At 47.8% G+C, this 21,080-nt stretch overlaps 1 protein-coding gene and 1 long non-coding RNA gene across 2 annotated transcripts in view; one reads left to right on the forward strand and one right to left on the reverse strand.

Moving 5' to 3' along the window:
* Positions 1–3,071: 3,071 nt before the first annotated feature.
* Positions 3,072–6,857, reverse strand: NXT1 (nuclear transport factor 2 like export factor 1). The gene is made up of 2 exons (XM_028123707.2): positions 6,404–6,857; positions 3,072–3,810 (listed from the first exon to the last, which is right to left on the reverse strand). The coding sequence occupies exon 2, from the start codon at positions 3,755–3,757 to the stop codon at positions 3,335–3,337; it is 423 nt and encodes a 140-aa protein (XP_027979508.1). The 5' UTR covers positions 3,758–3,810; positions 6,404–6,857; the 3' UTR covers positions 3,072–3,334.
* Positions 6,858–7,160: 303 nt separating this feature from the next.
* LOC114224520 (uncharacterized) overlaps positions 7,161–21,080 on the forward strand; it is a 40,743-nt gene continuing 26,823 nt past the window's right edge. Inside the window, exon 1 of the long non-coding RNA XR_003612391.1 lies at positions 7,161–7,304. This is a non-coding gene — a long non-coding RNA (uncharacterized LOC114224520). The remainder of the gene's footprint in view (positions 7,305–21,080) is intronic.

Consider the following 21,080-nt stretch of genomic DNA (forward strand, 5'->3'; position numbering starts at 1 on the left):
ATGAGCCTTTGGAGGTGAATGTTCTGGTAAGAGGAGTTTGTGTTCTCTGAACTTGTGATTTTTTCCTCTCCGAGGGTACTTGGGTGGGTTTTCTGAGGCCCCCCACATCGCTGAGGTGTTCTGGCCCTGGAGAACAGACCTCTTATTCTGGGGGCTCTTCCTCCCCCTAGCAACTCTGAGGAACCCTAAGGGCCACCTCCACATTCCTGTCGGCCTTTCCCAGATGCCCTCCAGCCTGCACTCCCTGCTCAAGCCCATGTCTCAGCCTGGAAAACTGACGCAGGCTTGCTCCTGTGTACAGGCTCACCCCAGGGCAGCAGCCCCCTGCCTCTCCTCCTACCCTGTCCCCTCAGTCCTGCTGGCTCTCCATCCAGTCCCCAGGGTTCAGACCCCTTTGCTCCATGTCAGAGGGAAGTAAGACCCTTTCCAACATGGCAGCAATGCCCTGCCTAACCCAGCCATCCCAGGTGGATGCCACAGCACCGGCCTCTAGGTCCCTTCAGGCTGTGTCCAGTGGGGTCTCATAGACCCCAGACTATCCATGTCAAGCTAGGCAGACCCCCTGTTGAAGCCCCTTCTCTCTGGGCTAGAGGCAAGGGAGGTGGCACCTCACCACACTTCCCTGCTGAGGGGCCTTGGAGCTGGGGTGGGGAGACAGCTTTCTCTCAGAGATTTTCTCTCAGGAAACCTCTCCCCAAAATGCTCACCCCCCCCCCCACTCCCTTCACCCTCTCTGTGCCATCTTATGAAGAAATCAACACTTGCACCCTTGATGGCCCATTTTGGCAAGCACCGGGGTCTGGGGTTTCCTGGCTGTTGCCAGTCTTGACTGGATGGGAGATGGTACCTCCTGCCATCACCGAGGTGGTTGCTATACAACAGGGAGGGGGATGGAAATGGTTAGTTTATGCATCTTCCTCCCTCCCTCCCACCACCCTTTCATACATATTTTTGTGATTTGCCTGTTCTTTTCTTGTGCTCTTGGTTTTTTTCTATTTTTTCCCTTACTGATTTGAAGGTTCTTTATATAGTAAAGAAATACTATGCCTGTGCTTTGTTGTACGTACTTGCCTCCAGTTTGTTACTGATGAGTCCATTTGGCTGCGTGTAAAAAGGCCCCCAAACAACAGTGGCTTCAAGAGGATTGAAGTACATTTCTTGTTTCCCCTGAGACCCAAGGGAGGTCATCCAGTGCTGGTGAGGGACTCCATGAGGTTGACAGGGACCCCAGGGCCTGCTTTCCATTCCTCCACCCCTTGCATGTGGCCAAATAAGCCTCAGGGCCCAACAGAGCCTCTATCTAGAACATCAACTCTCACACCTGCTCTCTGAATGGCAGGGTAGAGGTAGATGGGTGGGAGGAAAGAAAAGATTGGATGCCCCAGTCTTTCAGGGAGACTTCCCTGAGGTGTCTCATAGCCCTTCCTCATACACCTCACTGGCCCCATCGGGTCTCAGGGCACACTAACTGTGTGGTCTAGGGAAGGCTGGTCTTTCATCTGAGTGCCTTCCCAACTAAACCCACTTTCCGTTGTTCCTGAAGGAGGGGAGAATGGGAGGCCACCAGAGGTGCCCTGGTGCTCTTCAGAATGCCATCTATACTTTTAATTTCCTGAACCGTTGTCCCACAGGAACACACACAGCTGCTGTCTTGAAGATTTTCAGGCCAATGTGATTCACAGACTCCAGAGATTTCACGTCAAGCTCTCTGATGGCCTGATGGGACTTGCACCCTCTATCCAAGGCTGAGGTGAGGCAGGTGCCATCCTACCTCACCCCTTAAGGGTTGAGGGCTTTCAAATTTGAAGCCCAGCATCTCCCTCCACATTAGTCTCTGCACTAATCCTCCCAGCCCACTCCACTGGCCTCCCTATGGGACAGAGCTCCAGGGTCTGACAATTCCGCATTGTGGTTTGGGACCTCACTTCCAAACTCACAAGTATTTCACCAGATCTCAGCTGAACTGCTTGTCTCTGCTTGCTAGGCATGTATCTATAGGATCGATTTGACTACTCTTCATATGTGACTTTGAAACTGAATTTATTTACCATTTTAATGTCTTGCCTCCCAATTAAGACTGTGAATTCCTGAGGGCACCTGGGTCTAGTTTGGTTCCCCAGGACACTATGACAGAGCCATTCCCCTACAACACACTCACTGTCTGCCCCTGTTGCAAATCTTTTTCCTTACTTGGGATTAGGTTTTACTATGGCAGGTGAGACCTGCCCCAAACCAATTAATATCTTCCAGATAAAATTTCTTTCATTTAAAAAGAAATCTAAGGGTAGGTGAACTAGGTCCATTTGGATGGTTCCACATAGTCATCAAGGATCCAGGCTTCTTCCAACTTAACACAATCCTACCTCCATGGATGGTCCAGCTGCCTCCATGGCCCAGAATGAGCCAGAGCCAGTGGTCAGGCCATCGTAACTGCTCTCTAGGAAGCAGGACAGAGGGAGGAAGGGTCTACCAACAAGCAAATTCCCACAAGTCTCACCCTTCTGCTTCTCCATCACTGGCCAAAACTTAAGTCATTATGTCAAATCCTCTTTTTGGTGGGTACTTTGTCCTGCTTACTGTTGGGCTTCAGAAACTAGGTAAGGGGAGGGGTATGAGGAGGAAACTGCCATCTGTGCCACCATACACATCAGTATTCTCCTTCTCCAAAGTTCCCATTCCAATATCCCAGCCCACAAACCCATCTCAAACCTAGCACATTCTTGTCAAAGAAAATGTAACTGGGTAAGCCACGTGGCCATGAGATCTCATTTATTGGTCAAAGGATGATGGAACCTTCTAGTTCTACTCTTTTTTTACATTGGGAAAATGCAATTAGAGTCGATCTTCAGGGTCAATAAAACTAGCTTCCTCTTAAGAGCAGTTCCTCACCTCCTCTTTACAAGAGTAGTTAGTACAGCTGCTTCATTTATAAGCAGTTTTTAACTAATTCTTTAGTATTTCACTAAAGAATTTTATTTCAGGTGCTTTCTACTAAGCTTCTGCCTTTAACCCTCCTTTGCCTCCTCCCTCCTCAAAACTTAGAACGACACATCAAGCAAGGGAAAAGCAGCAACATTTGTATTGTTTTATTTGTCAGAATTTCCAGAACCAGGGTCTCTACTGGACAAATAGAAAAATAGAAAAGTTGACTACTTTGAAAAGGCATCTATGACAAACAAGAATACACTCAGAAAGGGGCTCAAAGGACTCCAGCAAATGCAGTTAAGCCAGGGCAGTGTGGCCTGGAACAACAGAAAGGAACTTGTGTCCCCACATTTTGAGATATGCGTTTCCCTACAGAGCTGGGCTACAACAGAGGCCTTTCCTGGCCCCACTAGCTGGCCCAGTCCTGGAACCGGAAGCAGTCACTTGCTATTTTCCACACCGTGTTGCTGGGTGAAGCCTGGGCGGTCAGGATGAAGTTTTGGTTAAAGTCCCGTTGTTTGTTGCCTTCAAACTTCACTGTTCCACAAATCACAACAAGGACTGTGGTCTGGCTTGGGGTGGCTTCATCATGGACAGGCTGGCAGTCTACCACATTGATTTGGAACTCACTGGAAGGCAACATTTCAAAAAACTCACTCAAGGACTCTTGTCCCGAAACAGCGTTTCCGTTCCACACCAGGGTGGCCGTGCCCATGTACAGGCGGGACAGCAGGCGCCGCCGCTTATCCATGGTGGTGTAGTACACATTCACAAACTCCTCAGCAGCTCTGCAGGCCTGATCTACGTAGGTCTTGAAGTCCACTGATGCCATCTCCGGCCCTGCCAAAGGAGGCCCAGGTGCTCCTGAGCCTGAGGGAGCGGGGGCTGTGGAGCAGGAAGGTTGAAGAGAACCCATGTGAATGCCCAAGTTTGTTCTGCCCCGACAATGGAATAATTCTCCTTTTCTACTGGTGGCAAAACAATTACATACTGTGGGCAGATGACTCTAGGCTCAAATTTTGCTGATGCCTAATCTTACTAAGCCTCAGTCTGCTCATTTTTAAAATGGAAATATCACCATTCATGACACAGTTGTAATGTGAGAATTAAACAAGACGGTGTACACCAAGTGCTTAGTTAAAAAGCCTGATACCTACATGTTTAAAAAATGGTAGCTATTACTACGAATTCCAAAAATCTCATTTTGTAAAAGACAGTACATTTGACTATGGAAGGTCACTTTTTCCTGGAAGTGTGGACCAGGTGTGACTGCCCCTAGAGAAGTGGAGAAAAAGCAGATCCTGGATAAAGACTGTAGACCACAACGAAGGGAGCAGTGGCCCAATAAAGACCAATCAGATGGCATATGATCCTCAGCTGGTGGCGAGTCTGAGAAAACTATCATGAGCTCACCCAACAAGATACTGGGAGAGCAAAGAGAAGGCAGGTTTCTTAAGAGGATAAGAGAGCAAATGTCACTAGGACAGTACCAAAACATTGGTCACGATCCTCATGACAAGCAAACCTGGCAGCTGACTGGGAATGAGAAGGGAGGGCACCTAGCTTCTGTGAGTACAAATACCTACCAGGCAAGTCCTGTGAGCCAAAATGGAAAAACAAGTTAAAAATGGAAAGGCAAGTTCTGGGGCGCCTGGGTGGCTCAGTCTGTTAAGCATCCAACTCTTGATTTCAGCTCAGGTCATGATCTCAGGGTCGTGGGATCCAGCCTCGAATCTGGCTCTGAGCTCAGCGCAGAGTTGGCTTTTCCCTCTCCCTCTGCTTCTCAACCCCCCTCAAATACATAAATAAAAATCTTAAAAAAAAAAAAAAGAATTGAACAAGTTCTATGGGATAGAAGGTGGGGGGTGGTGGCATCAAAAAAAGAATCTCAACTATAGCTGATATGTCACATTTCCTTAAAAAAAAAAAAAGGAAGTCTAAAAGCATAAAGAAATATTACTTGCTTGTCTCAGAGTATGGTACAACTGTTACAGTTCTCTGCTCTTTTTTGCGTCATTAAAATATTTCACTAAAAGTGGGGCACCTGGGTGGCTCAGTTGGTTAAGCATCTGCCTTCAGCTCGGGTCACTCCGGTCCAGACCTTCAATGGGCTCCCTGATCAGCAGGGAGTCTGCTTCTCCCTCTGCACCAACCCCTGCTTGTGCCCTCTCTCAAATAAATGAAAATCTTTAAAAAAAATTAAAAAAAAAATTTCACTAAAAGAAAAAATTCATGAGAGAACATTACTAAAATAATGGATATGTTTAGATATACAAACTTAAATTTTTTGTTTCAAAGACTAACTTTTTTTTTTTTTTTAATATCAGCTCATGAAACAGATAAAAGATTTCACAAGTACTCTTAAGGGCTGAGCAAGGTCGAGGCCTCTGTAAAGAACTGTAAAGAGCAGGCAGGGAGCTTGGTCATAGAAGCAAGCAGTGACAGGACCAGGAACAGACAGAGGTCTTTGCACTTCCTTCCCGGACTCAAAGTCAAGCCTCAGCAGACACGGATTCTGAGCTGGGTATCTGCTGCTTACTTTACATACATCATCTCATTTAAGGGTCACCACAAAAGGATGAAAGAATTTTACAAAGGAGAAGGGAAAAACTTAGGGTCCTGACAGCAAGCACACTCCTGATGTATCTTTATAAGAAAGCACGTGGCCTTTGAAAATGTCAAGACTATGTTGCCTTTTACTTGCTTATCCTTTACCAGCTTATCCTTTACCTTTACTTGTTGTCCTTTACCTGCACTTAGGAAATTAAGTCTCTAAGGGCACCATTCCAGGACTGCTAGTTTGAAGCTGTCCTTTCATGGGCCTCAAATTCTCTCTTGCTGGAATTCCCGACCACCTGACATCCACATTACTCCTCACCCTGACGTGCCCCAGTCCCTCCACCATCTCAAGTCATTCTCAGAAACGCCCCCTCCTCCACGCCTGCTCAGTTCTGCCAAAGCGACTTTCCAAACACAGCTTAGCAACCTGTCCTGGCCCCACACCAGTAAGATAACCACCTCCTTGTCTTGTGGTTCTGCTACCTACAAAGCTGACAGCTTGCCCTTCTCTATCAAATCAGAGAAAAGAATCATGAAAAGTGAGATAAGTAGGAGGCTGTGAAGATGCCGCCTTCTCTCGGAAGCCCACACCGTCAAGTTCTTTGGAGCTGGACCAGAGACGATCCAACAGGCCTCATTTCTGGCGGAGAGTCGCTTTTCATCAAACACATAAAGCCAACCCGCCCTGGCCATCTCTGGCCCGAGACCTGCTCCAGTGCTCTTCATCGCCAAGCGGATTTACTGCCAAGCACTTCGCAAGGGCAAAAACCTGAAGCAGCACTGCAACGACACCACGAGGGAAAGGACAAAACCCGGCTGATTCCTAACAATAGGGGGAGAGCGTGGGGGTGCACGTGGCAGATGTCTCGTGAGTCCTTGGGCCTACTGTCGGCCGCGGGGGACGGTGGGGGACACTTACCTTCGCGGCTGGTGACGTCCGGGCTCAGCGCGGGCGGAGGTGGCGTCCTCGGTCAGCGGGGGGCGGTATCCCCGGTCGGCGGGGGTCGGCGACCTCGGTCAACGTGGGCGGCTCGAGTCAGCGCGGGCGAGCCTGGTTAGCGAGGAGGGGACCTCGGCCAGTGCGGGCGTCTCCCGGTCAGCGTGGCCGGCTGCGCCCCTGTCGGGCGCCCCCTGCGCGACCCCCAGCTCCACAGAGGGCCGGCCCCCGAAGGTCGCGGGGCGGGCCTGCCGAGGCTCCGCGTTCCTCCGCCGCTCGCCTCAGGAGGAACCGAAAGAGTTGCCCTTCTCCTACCCTTCCTCCCGGATTCGGCCGGGTCGCCGAGATCCCGGAGCCCGGGAACTCGTCGGCCCCGTCCGCGGCTTCCCGCGCGCGGCCCGCTGTACCCCGCGCAGACGCCAGCACCCACGGCTCCGCCCACTCCCGCCTCCCTGTGACCGGCAGCTGTGTCAGCCAGCGGGACGGAAGAGCAGGAGGCTAGCTCCGCCCAGGTGTGGCTCAAAGGAGGAGGTGGTTTCCGGGAGAGGGCTTTCCCAGAAGACCACAGAAAATCAGCGGTCGAGTTTTCATTGGCTCAACCGGTCATAGAAGCCGGTCCAACTGGCCAGGTGGGATTCTTGATTGGATGAAATCTCCTAGGTCCCGCCCCCGGAGCTCGAGGTGCGTGAGGTCTCTTCCAGCTGAGTGGCGGCCCGCTTGACAGGAGAGCATGGGGGAGAGTGTGTGATGCGGCCTCAGATTCTTGGCCTACGACCTTCATTCACCTGCAGTTGGGGTAATTCTAGTTAAATAAAAGACGACTTGATCCAACCTCGGGAAACCACCACCAGCAGCAGTGACCCAACTAAGGCTTTCACACAGAGTAAGTGGGGCGCCAGAATGTCCCGAGCGGCCCATGTCCCGCGGTGGCCGAGATGGTGAAGCCCGCACTGCCCTTGTTGAATTCTGCCTGATAAAGTATCGCAGCTGATTACTCTCCTTGATAGTTTAAGTCCCTAAGGACACATAGAAGAAGACCCATTTTAGTTAAATGAGAAACTCAACTAAAAGCTAAAGAGTCGAGGGTGGGAAGAGTCTAAGTTTGGGAAGTAACAAAAGTGTGCCAGAAAGGGAAACAAAGGCAATTTCCTCTCTTGTCCTGGGAATTGAGGAGCTCCGAGGAAAACCGTCTGGTTCCAGCTATGGCCCATGGCCTGGTTGGTATTGTGCTTCTCTTCTCCATCTCTGAAACTAGTTGCATTTCAGCCAATCCGCAACCCTAACTTTTCCTTAAAACAACAGGCTCAACAGGATGGAAACAGTGTGGGACTTGGGAAACAGAGTTTAGAGCAAAAAAAAAAAAAAAAACAAAAACGTTTCTTTAGATCCAGATCCTCAACTCAATCCACTGGTCTAAGAGACTGAATAATTCCTTAAAAACTGGGAGCCCTCTGGGCATGGTGAAGTTTACTGATGTTGCCATATCTTTGAAGTGTGGTGCATTTAACTCATATCCTCTTGGCTACCCTTTGGTGTACCTTTGCTTGCATTCCTGAGAGAACCCTTGCTTTCAGATTTCATGACAAATTTAGAAACTGGATGGGCTATTTAATGTAGACAAACCACCTCCTCCACTTAAATCAAGTAGGTGAAGAATTTGGATTATAAAAAAATAAGGTGGGGCTGAGTAGAGAGGGTTAAATAGCGTCTTTGGAGCAGTATTCACCCAGACATATCTTTATAAAGCCTGGGACAGTGAAATTAGTATTTTAGTATATGTGCTGCCGAAGCGAGCACAGTGAAATTAGTATTTAATGTACAAAAATCCAAATCACAGCATCAATGGAATGAGGGCTGACTGTGTGGTAGGTTGGAGGCTGTGATACTTTAGGTTTTATCACGTATCCCATGTAAGACTTTTTTATTTCATTCTTGGGGGAGGTATCGTTATTCCTGATTTATAGATGATGAGGCTGAAGGACAGAAATTAAGTGCCACAAAGCTGCTTCAAAACTAGAAAAGCTGTAGGAGAACATAAGTCCAGCTCTGAGGCCTTGTAAAAGCACAGGGCTTTAGCCCTGGGAGGCAGCAGAGCCAACAACAGCAACAGGAGGGGAGGAGGGCAGGAACCTTTCAGGTTTATGTCTCCAGCATCTAGAATTGTGCCTGACCCACAGCAAGGGCTCAGTCGGTACTGTTTGAATGAACAGGCAGGATGGGGTTCAAGTCATTGCTCCACAACATTCTAGTTGTGATGAATCCTCTCTAACAGCCACTCTCCTACGCTTGGAAGCAAGCCTGCTTTTTATTCCCCCTGCAGTCCTTGAATTTGGGGGGTTAGAGACACCCCTGACTCTAAGACACCACAGTGGCACTGTATGTCCTGAGCACACTACTGGGGTGGTAGGAGACCCAATTTAGGCGACTGATTCTCGAGAAAGTGTTTGCTAGGGGATTTGGGGAAAAATGCTTTTTCTCTCTCCTTCCAAACATGTGGAATATGGATGGTGCAGCTGCAGCCATCTTGCCACCGTCGGGGGGAGCCCTTGGACAGAGAGGCAGACAGAAGACGGGAGAGAACTCAGGCTTTTGGTGGCTGTGTTGGGAACCAAATCAGACCTGAAGTTTGGACATTCCAGTTTCAAGAGCCAGTGAATTTGCTTTATTTTTTTTTAATATTATTTAAAGTTGGGCATAAACATAAAGGTATTTATAACTTAACTAGTGTGACTTGGTGCACTAGCAGAGTGATGGTGGCAAGCGAGTTAACCTCCCAGAGGCTCAGCTGCCTCATCAGTAGAAGGGCAACAGTAACAATATTCATTTCCTTAGGCTGATGTGAGGAACAAATGAAACAATGCACGGTAAGTACTTAGCACAGGCCAAGCACAAAGGAAGCATACAGGAAACGTTAGTACACTTTATGTTTTGCATTGGTAGCAACTTCCTTATTTGCCAACAATTCCTCCAACAACTGGCTTTTAAAGTTGGGACAAGTGTAGTGACAAATTGGTAGGATTTGTCACCAAATCACAAGCACATCCTCTGGAAGATGAGCCTGGCTTAAGCAGCGTTGGAGCCAGCGGCCCCATTTGCTACGTGGAGTCCGTTCGGGGAGGAAGGGCGCATCTGGTCATAATGCTGAGCCTCTGGCAGCTCTGAAGACAGGCCTGACTTATGGATGTTTAGGTTCGTAAACACAGGATTGAGCTTTTCCCCATTATCAACGTAGCTCTCTGGTGCAGGATCTAACAGCGTTTGTTTACCATGCAAGGCTGCATCACTTGGCGCCAGGCAATCTACAGCAGTGGCTGGCCAGTTGTGCCATGTATTGTCACCAAAAACAAATGTGTGTGGCTTTTCCCCCCACTGTCTTAGCAGAATCAAATGAGCTGCTGCTGGACCAGAGTGAGCTGGGGCTACATTTCCGTGTCACCTGAGGCCCTGAGTTTTGGGGAGATTCTGGGAAGGCAGGAATAACTGTCCTTAAGCTTAGGAGCTGAGGTGTGGCCTTGAGCAGAGAGTAAATGAAGGAGATGTGGAGAACTATGGCACCAGAGAAAGAGAGGGAAAGAGGGTGAGTTAGATTACACACACACACACACACACACACACACACACCTCTCATACTTACACATACACACTCATGAGCTGTGGGGAGTGGCTCCCTCCCTTGATTCTCTGTAGTTTCTCATCCTTATTGTGACAGATTATATTTTCCAAAAATGGCCACAAAGATATTTCAGTCCCACATGCTTGTCTGGAACCTTGCCTTGCCACATTCCCCTTGACTCAGGCAGGCCTATGTGAGTGTGTAGCTTCTGAGATAGCCTCTGCTAGGCTTTCTTGGTACTCCTGTGCTGTGAGTAGCCCAGGCCACATGGACAGGCCCGTGTAGAGGGGAACCCTGGCAGCCAGCAGTCCTTTGAGTGGATGGCTTTGGAAATGGACCCTCTATTCCTGGGTTGGGCTACCCGGGACTGGTGTGGCATGGAGCAGAAATGAGGCTTCCCAGCCAAGCCCAAATAGCAGATTTGTGAGCAAAATAAATGATGTAAGCCACTAGGGTTCATGGCGATCTGTTACAGAGCAAGAGAGCCAGGACTCTTTCTCACCATCATCCCCAAGTCTTGCTGAGGCCCTGCCCCAAGCTCCAGGAGAAGATCTCAAGTGACAATACCTCTCCTTTAAATTTACATCTGTATGAATCAGGTTTGCCACCTGCTGCCAAAGGAACTTTGAAGATGGGGCCCCAATAGACCTTACAAGGCAATACCACCTCAAAGAACTCACCACTGTCCTGAGGCTGGCTCCCTCCTGATCTCTGAGAATTAGTCAAGACTGCACTTTAGAGAAGGGTATCCGTTTGTTATCTACAGCCAGAACCAGCTTCCCAGACACTAGCACATTCTCCTTTGCAAGACAAGCATATTCTCAGTGAGCAGGTGAGGGGGCATCCCAGCAGCATAAGCAGGTGACCCCATGAGTGCAGGTCAGAACGAGGAGAGGCAGTGGTTGCTAACGGGTTATGGAGCTGACAGGGCTGAAGGACCTCTGTCTCCAGGAAGAGAAGTGTCCCCAGGGGGACCAGATACTGAGTTCATGAGCAGAGCTCCCTCCTACCAGCACCACCCATGTTTACCCCTCTTTTTGTGAGTTTCTGCATTCCGCTGGCAAATACTTAAATCTGCTCACTGACATCTGAGCCTTGGGGGCCGGAAGCCTCCTTTCTCTTAAAGATGACATTATGTTTGTCTGCCCTGGTTAGTGTTTCACTCACTTTTAACTCTGAGGGGATGGTCTTAGTTTTCTGTTTTAAGCAGGTTTCATGAATTCATGTATATGAAGTGGCTGGTGTGCAGATGTCTTGGTTTGGATTGCTTCTCCAAGAGGCGGAAGTCACTGATTTGGGAGGTGCAGGAGCACCAGTAGGGGAGTGGAGAATTGAGGAAAAGTACATGTGGTATTGTGATTTATAATAAGAAATATATATTTGGTCTGCTGTTCCTAGCACAAAGCTCCTAAAGCCCTCAAAATTTCTTAAGTGTTGAGAGCCATAAAAGTGTTAATTAAAGGTTTTTTTGTTATGTCAATGAGGTAATTTTTAGGAAAGCCCTTGGATCTCTGAGGATGGGGGCTGGTTGCCAGGGGAACCAACCTTGTGGCTAGAGGGTTGGAACTGTCAGTCCCACCCCTCAACCATCTGGGAAGGGAGAGGACCTGAAGATTGAACTTTAATCACCTCTGACCAATAATGTAATCAGTCATGCTTATGTAATGAAGCCTCCCTAAAAACCCAAAAGGATGGGGTGCAGAGAGCTTCTGAGTTGGTGAAACAGGGAGATTTGGATAGAGTGGAGTTGGTGTGCCTGGAGAGGGCATGAAAGCTCTGCATCCTCTCCATACCTTGCCCTGTGCCTCTCCTATGTGACTATTCCTGAGTTACATCTTTTTATAACAAATCAGTCGTCTAGTAAGTAAATTGTATCTCCGAGTTCTGTGAGTCATTCTAGCAAATTGATTGAACCCAAGGAGGGAGGGGGTCATGGGAACCTCTGATTTATAGCCAGTAGATCAGAAATATGTGACAACCTGGACTTGCAAATGACATCTAAAGTGTGTATAGCGGGCAGTCTTGTGGGACTCAGCCCTTCATCTGTGGCATCTAATGCTATCTCCAGGTAGATAGTGTTAGCATTGAGTTGAACTGTAGGATAACCAACTGGTGTTGGAGAATTGCTTGGTGTAGGGGGAAAAACCCACACATTGAAATTGGTGGTCCCAATCAGAATATTAGTAGATTACTCAGCCAGCTCCCACCATGGTCACTGGAGTCTAACCATGCTGCAGAACTCAGCATAGAGCAGAGGCAGAACAAAGGCTTCAGAAGGATCCTCCCTAGAGGGCTGAGGAGGAGGGAGCTGAGGTATTCACATACCAACTCCTGAGAGTTGAGGGCTGCTGAGGAGGGTGTCATTTCCTTGGCATTTCTGGCCTGCTGGCAAGAGGGCCAAGAGATTTCCCTTCCACGTATGGAGAAAGTCCTTAGGCATTTGGAAATCAGCCTGTAGTTCACTGTTAAAAAGGATACAGCAGGCCGAAAATGGGATCACTTGTACTAAACCTCATGCCATCAAACCAAGACTTAATACGGAACCTAAATGAAGTTTCAGCTGCCCCCAGAAATGTAACCTTTAACCGGTCAACATGGAATTACCTGGTCAGCACTAGTGAGATAATCCACCCTATAGGCCCTTCCATTCCCCTTAGGAAGGCAGCTTTACCTGAAACAATGCATTCTTTGCTAATAATTTACTTTTCTGCTCCCTTTCTGCCTTTAAAAACCTTTCCTTTTCTACAACTCAGGGGATCTCCTTTCTACTTGCTAGATGGGATGCTGCCAAGTTTATGAATTATTGAATAAAGCCAAATAGATCTCAAAATTTATTCAGTTGAATTTTTGTTTGATTTGACACCACTGAAATGGGAGGTCCCAGGCCCATGGTGGGCACGTGGTATGGACTGCAGCAGACATTGTGAGTGGTAGTGCACAGAACCCCTGAATGACCTGGCACACTCAGTGTCCTTCATAGACATCACTAGAGGGTGTGGCTTATGAGGTGGCTGGTGACAGGGTTATTGCCCCCAGACACCCAAGCATGTGGGCTGACTACAGATCTGGGGGGTGGCGCACCAACTCCTCCGTGTGCCTCCTTAAGCCATGGTGCCTTGAGCTGACCACATGAGGAAGAGTAAGATGTCTCCTGCCCTCAGTGAGCAGAGGGGGAGAAAACTATCAACATGAGAGCCTCAGGGAATGATGGATAACCCTGTAAAATGGCTTGCTCTGGAAATGCAAATCAAAACCCCAGTGAAGTCCTCTTTTGCACCCTCTAGGATGGCTATAATCAAAAAACGGAAAATAACAAGTGTTGGCGAGGATGTGCAGAAATCAGAATCCTCCTACATTGCTGGAGGGAATGTAGAATGGTGCAGCCACCATGGGAAACCATCTGGCTGTTTCTCAGAAAGCTAAACAGAACCATGTGACCCCACAATTTCACTTTTGGGTATACACTCAAAAGAATTAATGACAGGTACTCAAGCAAGTATATGAACATGAATAACCAAAAGGTGGAAACAGCCCAAATGTCCATCCATGGATAAATAGATAAAGAAATTGTGGTTTTGCCACACAATGAGATATTATTTGGTCACAAAATAAGTGAAATGCTGACATATGCTACAATGAAAACAGTATGCTGAGTGAAAGAAGCCAGACACAAAAGGTCACATGTCGTATGAGTCCATTTATATGGAATATCCAGACTGGATAAATCCAGAGAGACGGAATGCAGATTGGTGTGTGCCGGTGTGCAGGGAGGAAGGGGGGAAAACTGCTTCATAGGTGAAGGTTTTCCCTTTGGAGTGACCTGTGATGTCTACAGTGCATTAAGTTCCTCTTGCTTCATGAGGCTCTGTCTTGCTGCATGCCAGTCAGTCCGTTCCTTCTGCCTGGGAGAGCACAGGCACCTTCCTCCCGCACTTCACTTTGGTCTCACTGTTGCTCGTGCTCCTGTAGCTGCTATGTGGATCCTGGAGTTCAGGCTCAGCTGTCTTTCTCCAGAGCCATTAGAACAATCCAGGTAAATCAAGCAGAAGGAACATGGGAACTTGGAGCCAAATAGACTTGAGTGACCTAACCCTTGGAGCGCTCGGTTTTCTCACCTAAAATCGGGGCACGATTCCTAGTGCTAACGGGTGGATAGACAGGCAGTGCCTGTCCCTCAGGGGCATAGCTTGTCATGACAGCACCCCAACATCTGCTTCCATCTTCCTTTCCTTACAAGGATATTGGCTTTTCTGATCAGGAATCCAAGCATGTGGGATGCCTGGGTGGCTCAGTTGGTTTAGTGTCTGCCTTCAGCTCAGGTCATGATCCCAGGGTCCTGGGATCGAGCCCCACATCGGGCTCCCTGCTTGGTGGGGAGCTGCTTCTCACTCTCCCTCTGCCTGCCACTCTCTCTCTCTGTCAAATAAATAAATAAATAAAATCTTAAAAAAAAAAAAAAAGGAGTCTAAGTATGCTCTTCAAGAAGATTTTGCCCAGGGCAGGGCTCTCACCATGCAACACTCTTCCTCTCCACCCCTGCCAAGCTCCAACCACACGGGTCCTTGCTGCCTTCTACAGCCCTCAGGCTGCTCTCCCACCATGCCTGTGCTCCTGGCATTCCCTACATCTGCACAGATTCCCTCCAGCCTTCAGGGTCAGGTTCAGGTACCCCTGTCTTCCCAACCTTCCACACTTTCCTGAACTGTCTATGGTGCATCCCCTCTCCAAACGGTTCCTGTGCCCCTTTGACAGCCCTTGTTTTGTGCTGTCTGATCCATCTCAGTCATCTGTGGAATAGGAAGAGCTCTTTCCCAGCTGAGGGCTGGGCACAGCAGGCTGTGTGGGCCTTTCTTTATCCAGAGTCAGCAGAGATGTTTGAGTGGTGAATTGATCTTGGGCTGATCTTTGTTTTCTGAGAGGCAGCTCTCAATTGGGAGATATGGGGGTGTCTGGGGAAGACACTAGCCCACTGGAGCTGCACAATGTGATGAAGCTGCAGGACTCAGGAAGCAGAGCCAGTGAACAAGCAGTGCAGTGAGAGGGCCCCACGTCCACCTTCTGGGTTCCATCCCTCACAATAAAGAGATTAGGGTGTCTGTGAAGAAGAAGGAGGAGGAGAAGAGGAAGAGGAAGAAGAGGAGGAAGAGGAAGAAAGAAGAAGAAGAAGGAGAAGGGGAGGGGGAGGAGGGGAAGGAGGAGGAGAGGAGGAGGAAGGGGAAGAAGAAGAAGGAGGTGAAAGAAGGGAAAGGAGAGGGGGAGGAGGAGAAGGGGAAGAAGAAGGAGGAGGTGAAGGAACAAGAGAAGAAGAAGGAAGAGGAGGAGGAGAAGAAGGAGGAGGAGAAGAAAGGAGAAGAAGGAGGAGGGGAAGAAGGAAGAGGAGGAGGAGGTGAAGGATGAGGAGGAGGAGGAGGAGGAGGAGGAAGAAAAACAAGCAGAAGAAGAGGAGGAGGAGAAAGAAAAAGAAAAAAGAAAAAACAAAATTGCACTTGGCTTGATGGGCTTGGTGCCTTGATGTGTGAGGAGGATTTGAATAAGGAACCAGAGTCTTGGGAGCTTAGAAGCCAGTTACAAGAATTTTCCTTCTTGCTAGCAACCTGGGGAAGCTGCATGGAGCAGACAGTGGGGGTGCCTTCCATTTTCTTCTTCCTGGATGAAGGTCCTCTGGCCACAGACTCCAGCCTCACCCAAGGCAGGGCAGGATGTCCCAGGGTTGTATGTGTGGAGGGGGGCTATACCCAAGGGCCTCCCTCGACAATGACAGAAAGGGGATGAGGGATAAATATCCCTGCTTCCATGACTTTGCGGTGGGTCATGCCCTCCACCATCTTCAGGAGCTCCCCAGGGACTGACCCCAGTCTCTGATAGTACCAACTTGAGCATGGACTCACCTTGTACTGGCTTCTCCCTACACCCCAACAGGTGTATTTTGTGATCACTTCCACAATATGCTGCTTATCCGTGAGTGATGTTCTCAGAGTCTGATGCTTGGGGAATTCACTCTGAGCCTTGAGCAAGAAGACAAGACTCTCAACATTAAACTCCTGGGGAATCTCTTGAAGCGTCAGTATTTTGGTTTTCAGGTCTGTTTCAGTGACAAGCAGTAATAAACCCAACCACATTTAATTCTAACGAACTATAAGCGGAGGTTCCCAAACTTGAGGAAGCGTCAGAACCCTCTGGAGGGTTTGTTAGCTCACAGGTGCTGGAGTCTTAGCCCCAGAGTTTCTGCCACCAGTAGGACGGGGTGAGGACAGATTTGCATTTTTAACCAATCCCTAGGGCATGCTGGAACTGCTGGTCCAGGGACCACACTTTGAGAACCCCACTCTCAATTAGAGAACAAAGCAACTGTGGATAAGGGCTCAGAGGTGTTCCAGGGTGAAGGCTGGTGGGAAATGCTCACTGAGGCAGGTTTCCTAGTTTCTGCTGATAAAAGTGATCCCCCAAATCCAAGCCTGGAATTCTAATGTCTTTAATGATGTTAAAGTACTAAATCAAGCATATTTTCCACTCCCGTGGCAATTAGTTCAGACCTCCCTGTGGAGCAGTTTTCCTACTTCAGAAGCAGTCTGGACTCCTCCAGCCCTTCATTCTGAGTTGCTATTCACAGCAGTGGCCACAGGAGTGCGGTCTATACTTTGGAGAGAACTGTTCTTGGATTCTGAGCTGGCCTCTGCGCAGATGGCCCCAGGACTTTTGAGTCTGTTCTCATCATGAACAAAAGCACTCCATTCCTAGACCAAACATTTGAAAATGTTGCAAAGCCCAAGGACAGCTCATTTGACTTGACAGGTGGCTGTGCAGAGGGACTTCTTTGATTTTTTGTTTTGTTTTGTTTTTTCTTTCCCTAGGAGGAAGTTTTAGAAGCCTTTTGGAAAAGTGGATGTCCCTTTGCCTTCCCAAAGCAGCAGAGCTTGCATTTTTTGGTATTTGCTATTTAGAATCCCTGAGGCGCTGTCTTAAAACGCCACTTTATTAGTGTTTTTGGTCAAATGTTTGACATTTTGAACCTCTATCCAGGAGTGGTTTCAAGGCAATATAAATGAATAGTATACAATGGGACAAAATGGCTAAACAGGTGAGAGGATGGAAGAATCAGCTCAGGTCCCCCAGGCAGCCAGCTCTTATTAGCCAGGTCCAGACCACATGGGGGAGAGTTGCTATGACACTGACCCCAACAGAGGCCCGCCCCTTGGCTTCTCCCCAGGGGATCAGATGGTCAGCACAGGCCAACACTTGCAGTCTGGGCTTCCTACTCCATGGGCCCCTGGAGTTCTTAAGGCAGTGAGGGATCCCATCTCTGCTGGGCATACCCTGGGGGCCCTGACCAGGAGAGCTGCCCCTACCCCAAGCCTCCCACTCCCACCCTCCATAGTCCTTGGAGGGTCTGGTTTCCTGGGGGTGCTGAAGGGCAGCTGTCAGTGAATGGCCAGGTGGCTCTATCCACTTTCTAGTAACCGTCAGTCTTCTACCCTGAGTGGAAGCAGAGGCTGCCTTTAATTTAATTTAAAAACTTAAACTTCTGGCACTTGTATAGAAGAGTTTATAAAGCAAAGCTAGTGCCTCTTGTACTGCCCTCCTTCCCCTCCCAATCCATGTCCCTGGGGCAAACACTTGCAACTGTTTCTATTTAAAAAATCATTCTACAATGATCTATTTAAAAAATAGAAACAGTTGCCAAGTGTTTGCCTGAGAGACTTGATCTCTGTTAGCTCTATAAATCGGAACAATAAACTTGTAATTCAATTGCTTGATTTATCAAGTTTAGACAATGTCCAATGACCCCATTACAATGATAGCTCAGTTACAAGGTACGTTCTTAGCAAATTTCATCATGTTTAGTTCCATCATGTTTAGTGACCTTTGGAGCTTTAAATAAGTGATCACCCCTCTGCTTCTTATTCCACCTGTGATAGAGAATATCAGCTCTCTGCTCTCTCAGAGGAGGTTAGCGGTTTTCTCAAGCATTTCTCCTAAAGTCCCATCTTCATACATAGTGAGATGCTGTCACACACGGCCACCCAGCCTAAAGATTGTGCTGATTTGTGTCTCTCAGAACTAGCTGTGATGTATGACTCTTCTGGTTGATGAGATATAATTTGAAGTGTTGTGTGGGACTTCCCAAAAGTGAGGAGGATGGGCCATTCTCCCTCCTTTCTCCATTCTGCTACCTGAAATGCAGATGTGATGACTGGTGCTCTCACAGCCCTTTTGGGCCAGGAAGATATGGGCTATATCCTAGTGATGGTGGGGTGGAGATGGAAGGACTTGTGATTTCTTGGAGCTGCCTTAAGAGCTCTGGACTGCTTATGTGCAGACTTCTTTTAAGTGACTGAGAAATACAAGCCTTTTTTTTTTTTTTACATCATTTGGGGCTCATTTGTTAGATGCCTTAAAATCTAATCCTAACTAATGTAGTTAGGAATAGTTTGAGTATACTTACCTTCCATTCTACAATGATTATATCTCTTATTCTTTGTCTAGATGGAATTTAAATATTGAGAACAAATAAATAGAGTTTACATTACTATGCCCGTGTAACTGTGGATCACTATAGATCCACACAGTATGTGAGGATTTGCTCTTCTCTCTCTCTCCCAAGATCTGTACCACCCCAAGGATGATGTTTTCAGATTCAAAGTCCAATATGTTCTCTTGCTCTACACTTCTTAAATCATGCTCACTTTCCTTGGTGTAGCATTTTGTTTTTCTTAGAAGTAATTTTTTTAAGTTTATTTTTAGTAATCTCTACACCCAACTTGGGGCTCAAACTCAAAACCCCAAGATCAAGAGTCACATGCTGTTCTGACTAAGCCAGCCAGGCACCCCCTTTTTTTGGAATTTCTAATTGTTTTTATCTTTGTTGCTCTTGCTGGTGACAAAATAATAATGTGCCTTAATCACCTCCTATAGTCTGCCAGCCTTTCAAGAATACAGTTCATTGACTGAAATACCCTTTACTACTAGAGTCATCCTTTTTTTTTTTATTTTATTTATTTGATAGAGAGAGCGAGAGCATGAGCAAGGAGGAGGGGGAGAAGCAGGCTCCCCATGAGCAGGGAGTCTGATGCAGGGCTTGATCCCAGGACCCTGGGATCATGACCAGAGCTGAAGGCAGACGCTTAACTGATGGAGGCACCCAGCTGTCCCACTAGAGTCATTCCTTATGGACCTTTGGATCTTTCCAATTTACATGCGTTTCTTTCAACTTGGGAAATGTCATTCTATTTTTTTTTTTCTGTATGAATTTCTCCTCTCTATTTTCTCTATCTTTTCTTTTCTCATAATTTTGACCTTTCTCTCTTTCTTTTGTCTATGACCTGGTGTGATGATAAATTTTACATGTCACCTTGACTGGGCTAAGGGATGCCCAGATAGCTGGTAAAATATTATTTTGGGGTATGTCTGTGAGGGTGGTTCTGAAAGAGATTAGCATTTGAATTTGTAAGCTGAAGAAGAAAAGAAGATTGCCCTCACTAATGCAGGTGGGCATGATCCAATCCACTGAAGCGCTGAATAGAAGAAAAAGACAGAGGAAGGGCAAATTTGTTCTTTTTCCTTGAGCTGAGACAGTCTTCTTCTCCTGCCCTTTGATATCAGTGGTCTTGGTTCCCAGGCTTTTGGACTCAGACTGAATTAGACCACCGTTTTCCTGGTTCTCCAGGTTGCAGACTGCAGATCTTGGAACTTCTTGCCTTCCATAATCACATGAGCCAGTTCCTAGTATAAGTCTCTCAATCTCTCTCTTCCCCATCTGTTTCTCTGGATATCCCTAATACATCTGGGAATTAAAAAAAGAAAACTTTATCTTGCATCCTTTCTATTGATTTATTATTTGTCATAATTTGCCAATTATATCTTTATTTTCTTTTTTTAAGATTTTATTTATATTTGACACACACACACACACACACACGCATACACACACACATAGAGCATAAGCAGGGGGGAGAGGCAGGAGAGGCAGAGGGAGAAGCAGGCTTCCCACTGAGCAGGGAGCCCGATGTGGGGCTCAATACCAGGACCCTGGGATCATGACCTGAGCTGAAGGCAGAAACTTAACCAACTGAGCCACCCAGGTGCCCCTATATTTTTTTCTAAAATTTCTTTCATGATCTCATGTTCTCTGACTAGTCCTTTTTTTTCTCACATTCTGTTCTACCCTACTTTTTTATTTTCTTTTTCTCCTCCTCCTGCTTCTTCTTCATTTTTAATGTAATGCTCACAATAGCTTCTCAGATTTCCCAATACCATGGTTAAGTCCATGGAAACCTCTGGGCAGTCTGGGTTTGAATCCTGATTCTGCTGTTTACAGCTGCATGGTCTTGGGCAAGTTAACTAACCCCCCTCCTCCCTCCGTTCAAGTTCATCAACCATAAAATGGAGGAGACAACAGAAGCCCTCTCATTATCCCCACCTGTCAAGTCTCTGGCGAGGGCTGTGGCAGATTGCATTGTCTGAGGTGGCCACACATTGTTGTAGCTCTCCCATGCCACCTGCTTTTACATGGCTGATGCTCCACCCTGGGATCTGGACAGACGTGAGTTTCTGGCCGTGTCATAAAAGGTGATGGTTTCTACCTGGTCCCTCCCCGTCTCCCCCTGTCTCTGTCTCAGGACCCTGGCCCTTAAACACAGCTACCACGCTGTGAGAAAGGCTGAACAGGGCCAGTCTGAAAGAGGACTTGGAGAGGCCCATGTGGGAAGGAGCCCAGGCCCAGGTGACAGTCAACATCGACATTCAGGTGTGTAGTGAATGAGTCTCGTGCCTCTGAATTTCCTATAGCTGAGGCCCCACATAGCATGGAACAGGAACCGGCCATCCGCACTGTACCCTGCTGACCCACAAGACATCATGAGCGTAATAAATTAATAAATGGTTGTTTCATGCCACTAAGTTTCAGGCTGATACTCAGTCAGAGTAAGTGCCACAGGCCTTCAGCTGTGACAAAGCACGGACTGGTCTGATTGAGTAGGCCCAGCCTTGCGCCCAGGTACGGGGTGGGGTTTGTGGCGGCAGGCCAAACCAAAGTGCCACGGGGCACCA

The sequence above is a fragment of the Eumetopias jubatus genome, unplaced genomic scaffold (genome assembly GCF_037043125.1).
Source record: "Eumetopias jubatus isolate StellerSeaLion01/CBP00866 unplaced genomic scaffold, mEumJub1_p1.0 scaffold_9, whole genome shotgun sequence".
Lineage (NCBI taxonomy): Eukaryota > Metazoa > Chordata > Mammalia > Carnivora > Otariidae > Eumetopias > Eumetopias jubatus.

Bases quoted from the DNA above. Each gene is read 5' to 3' on its own strand.
- NXT1 (XM_028123707.2), bottom strand. From the start codon at position 3,757: ATGGCATCAGTGGACTTCAAGACCTACGTAGATCAGGCCTGCAGAGCT.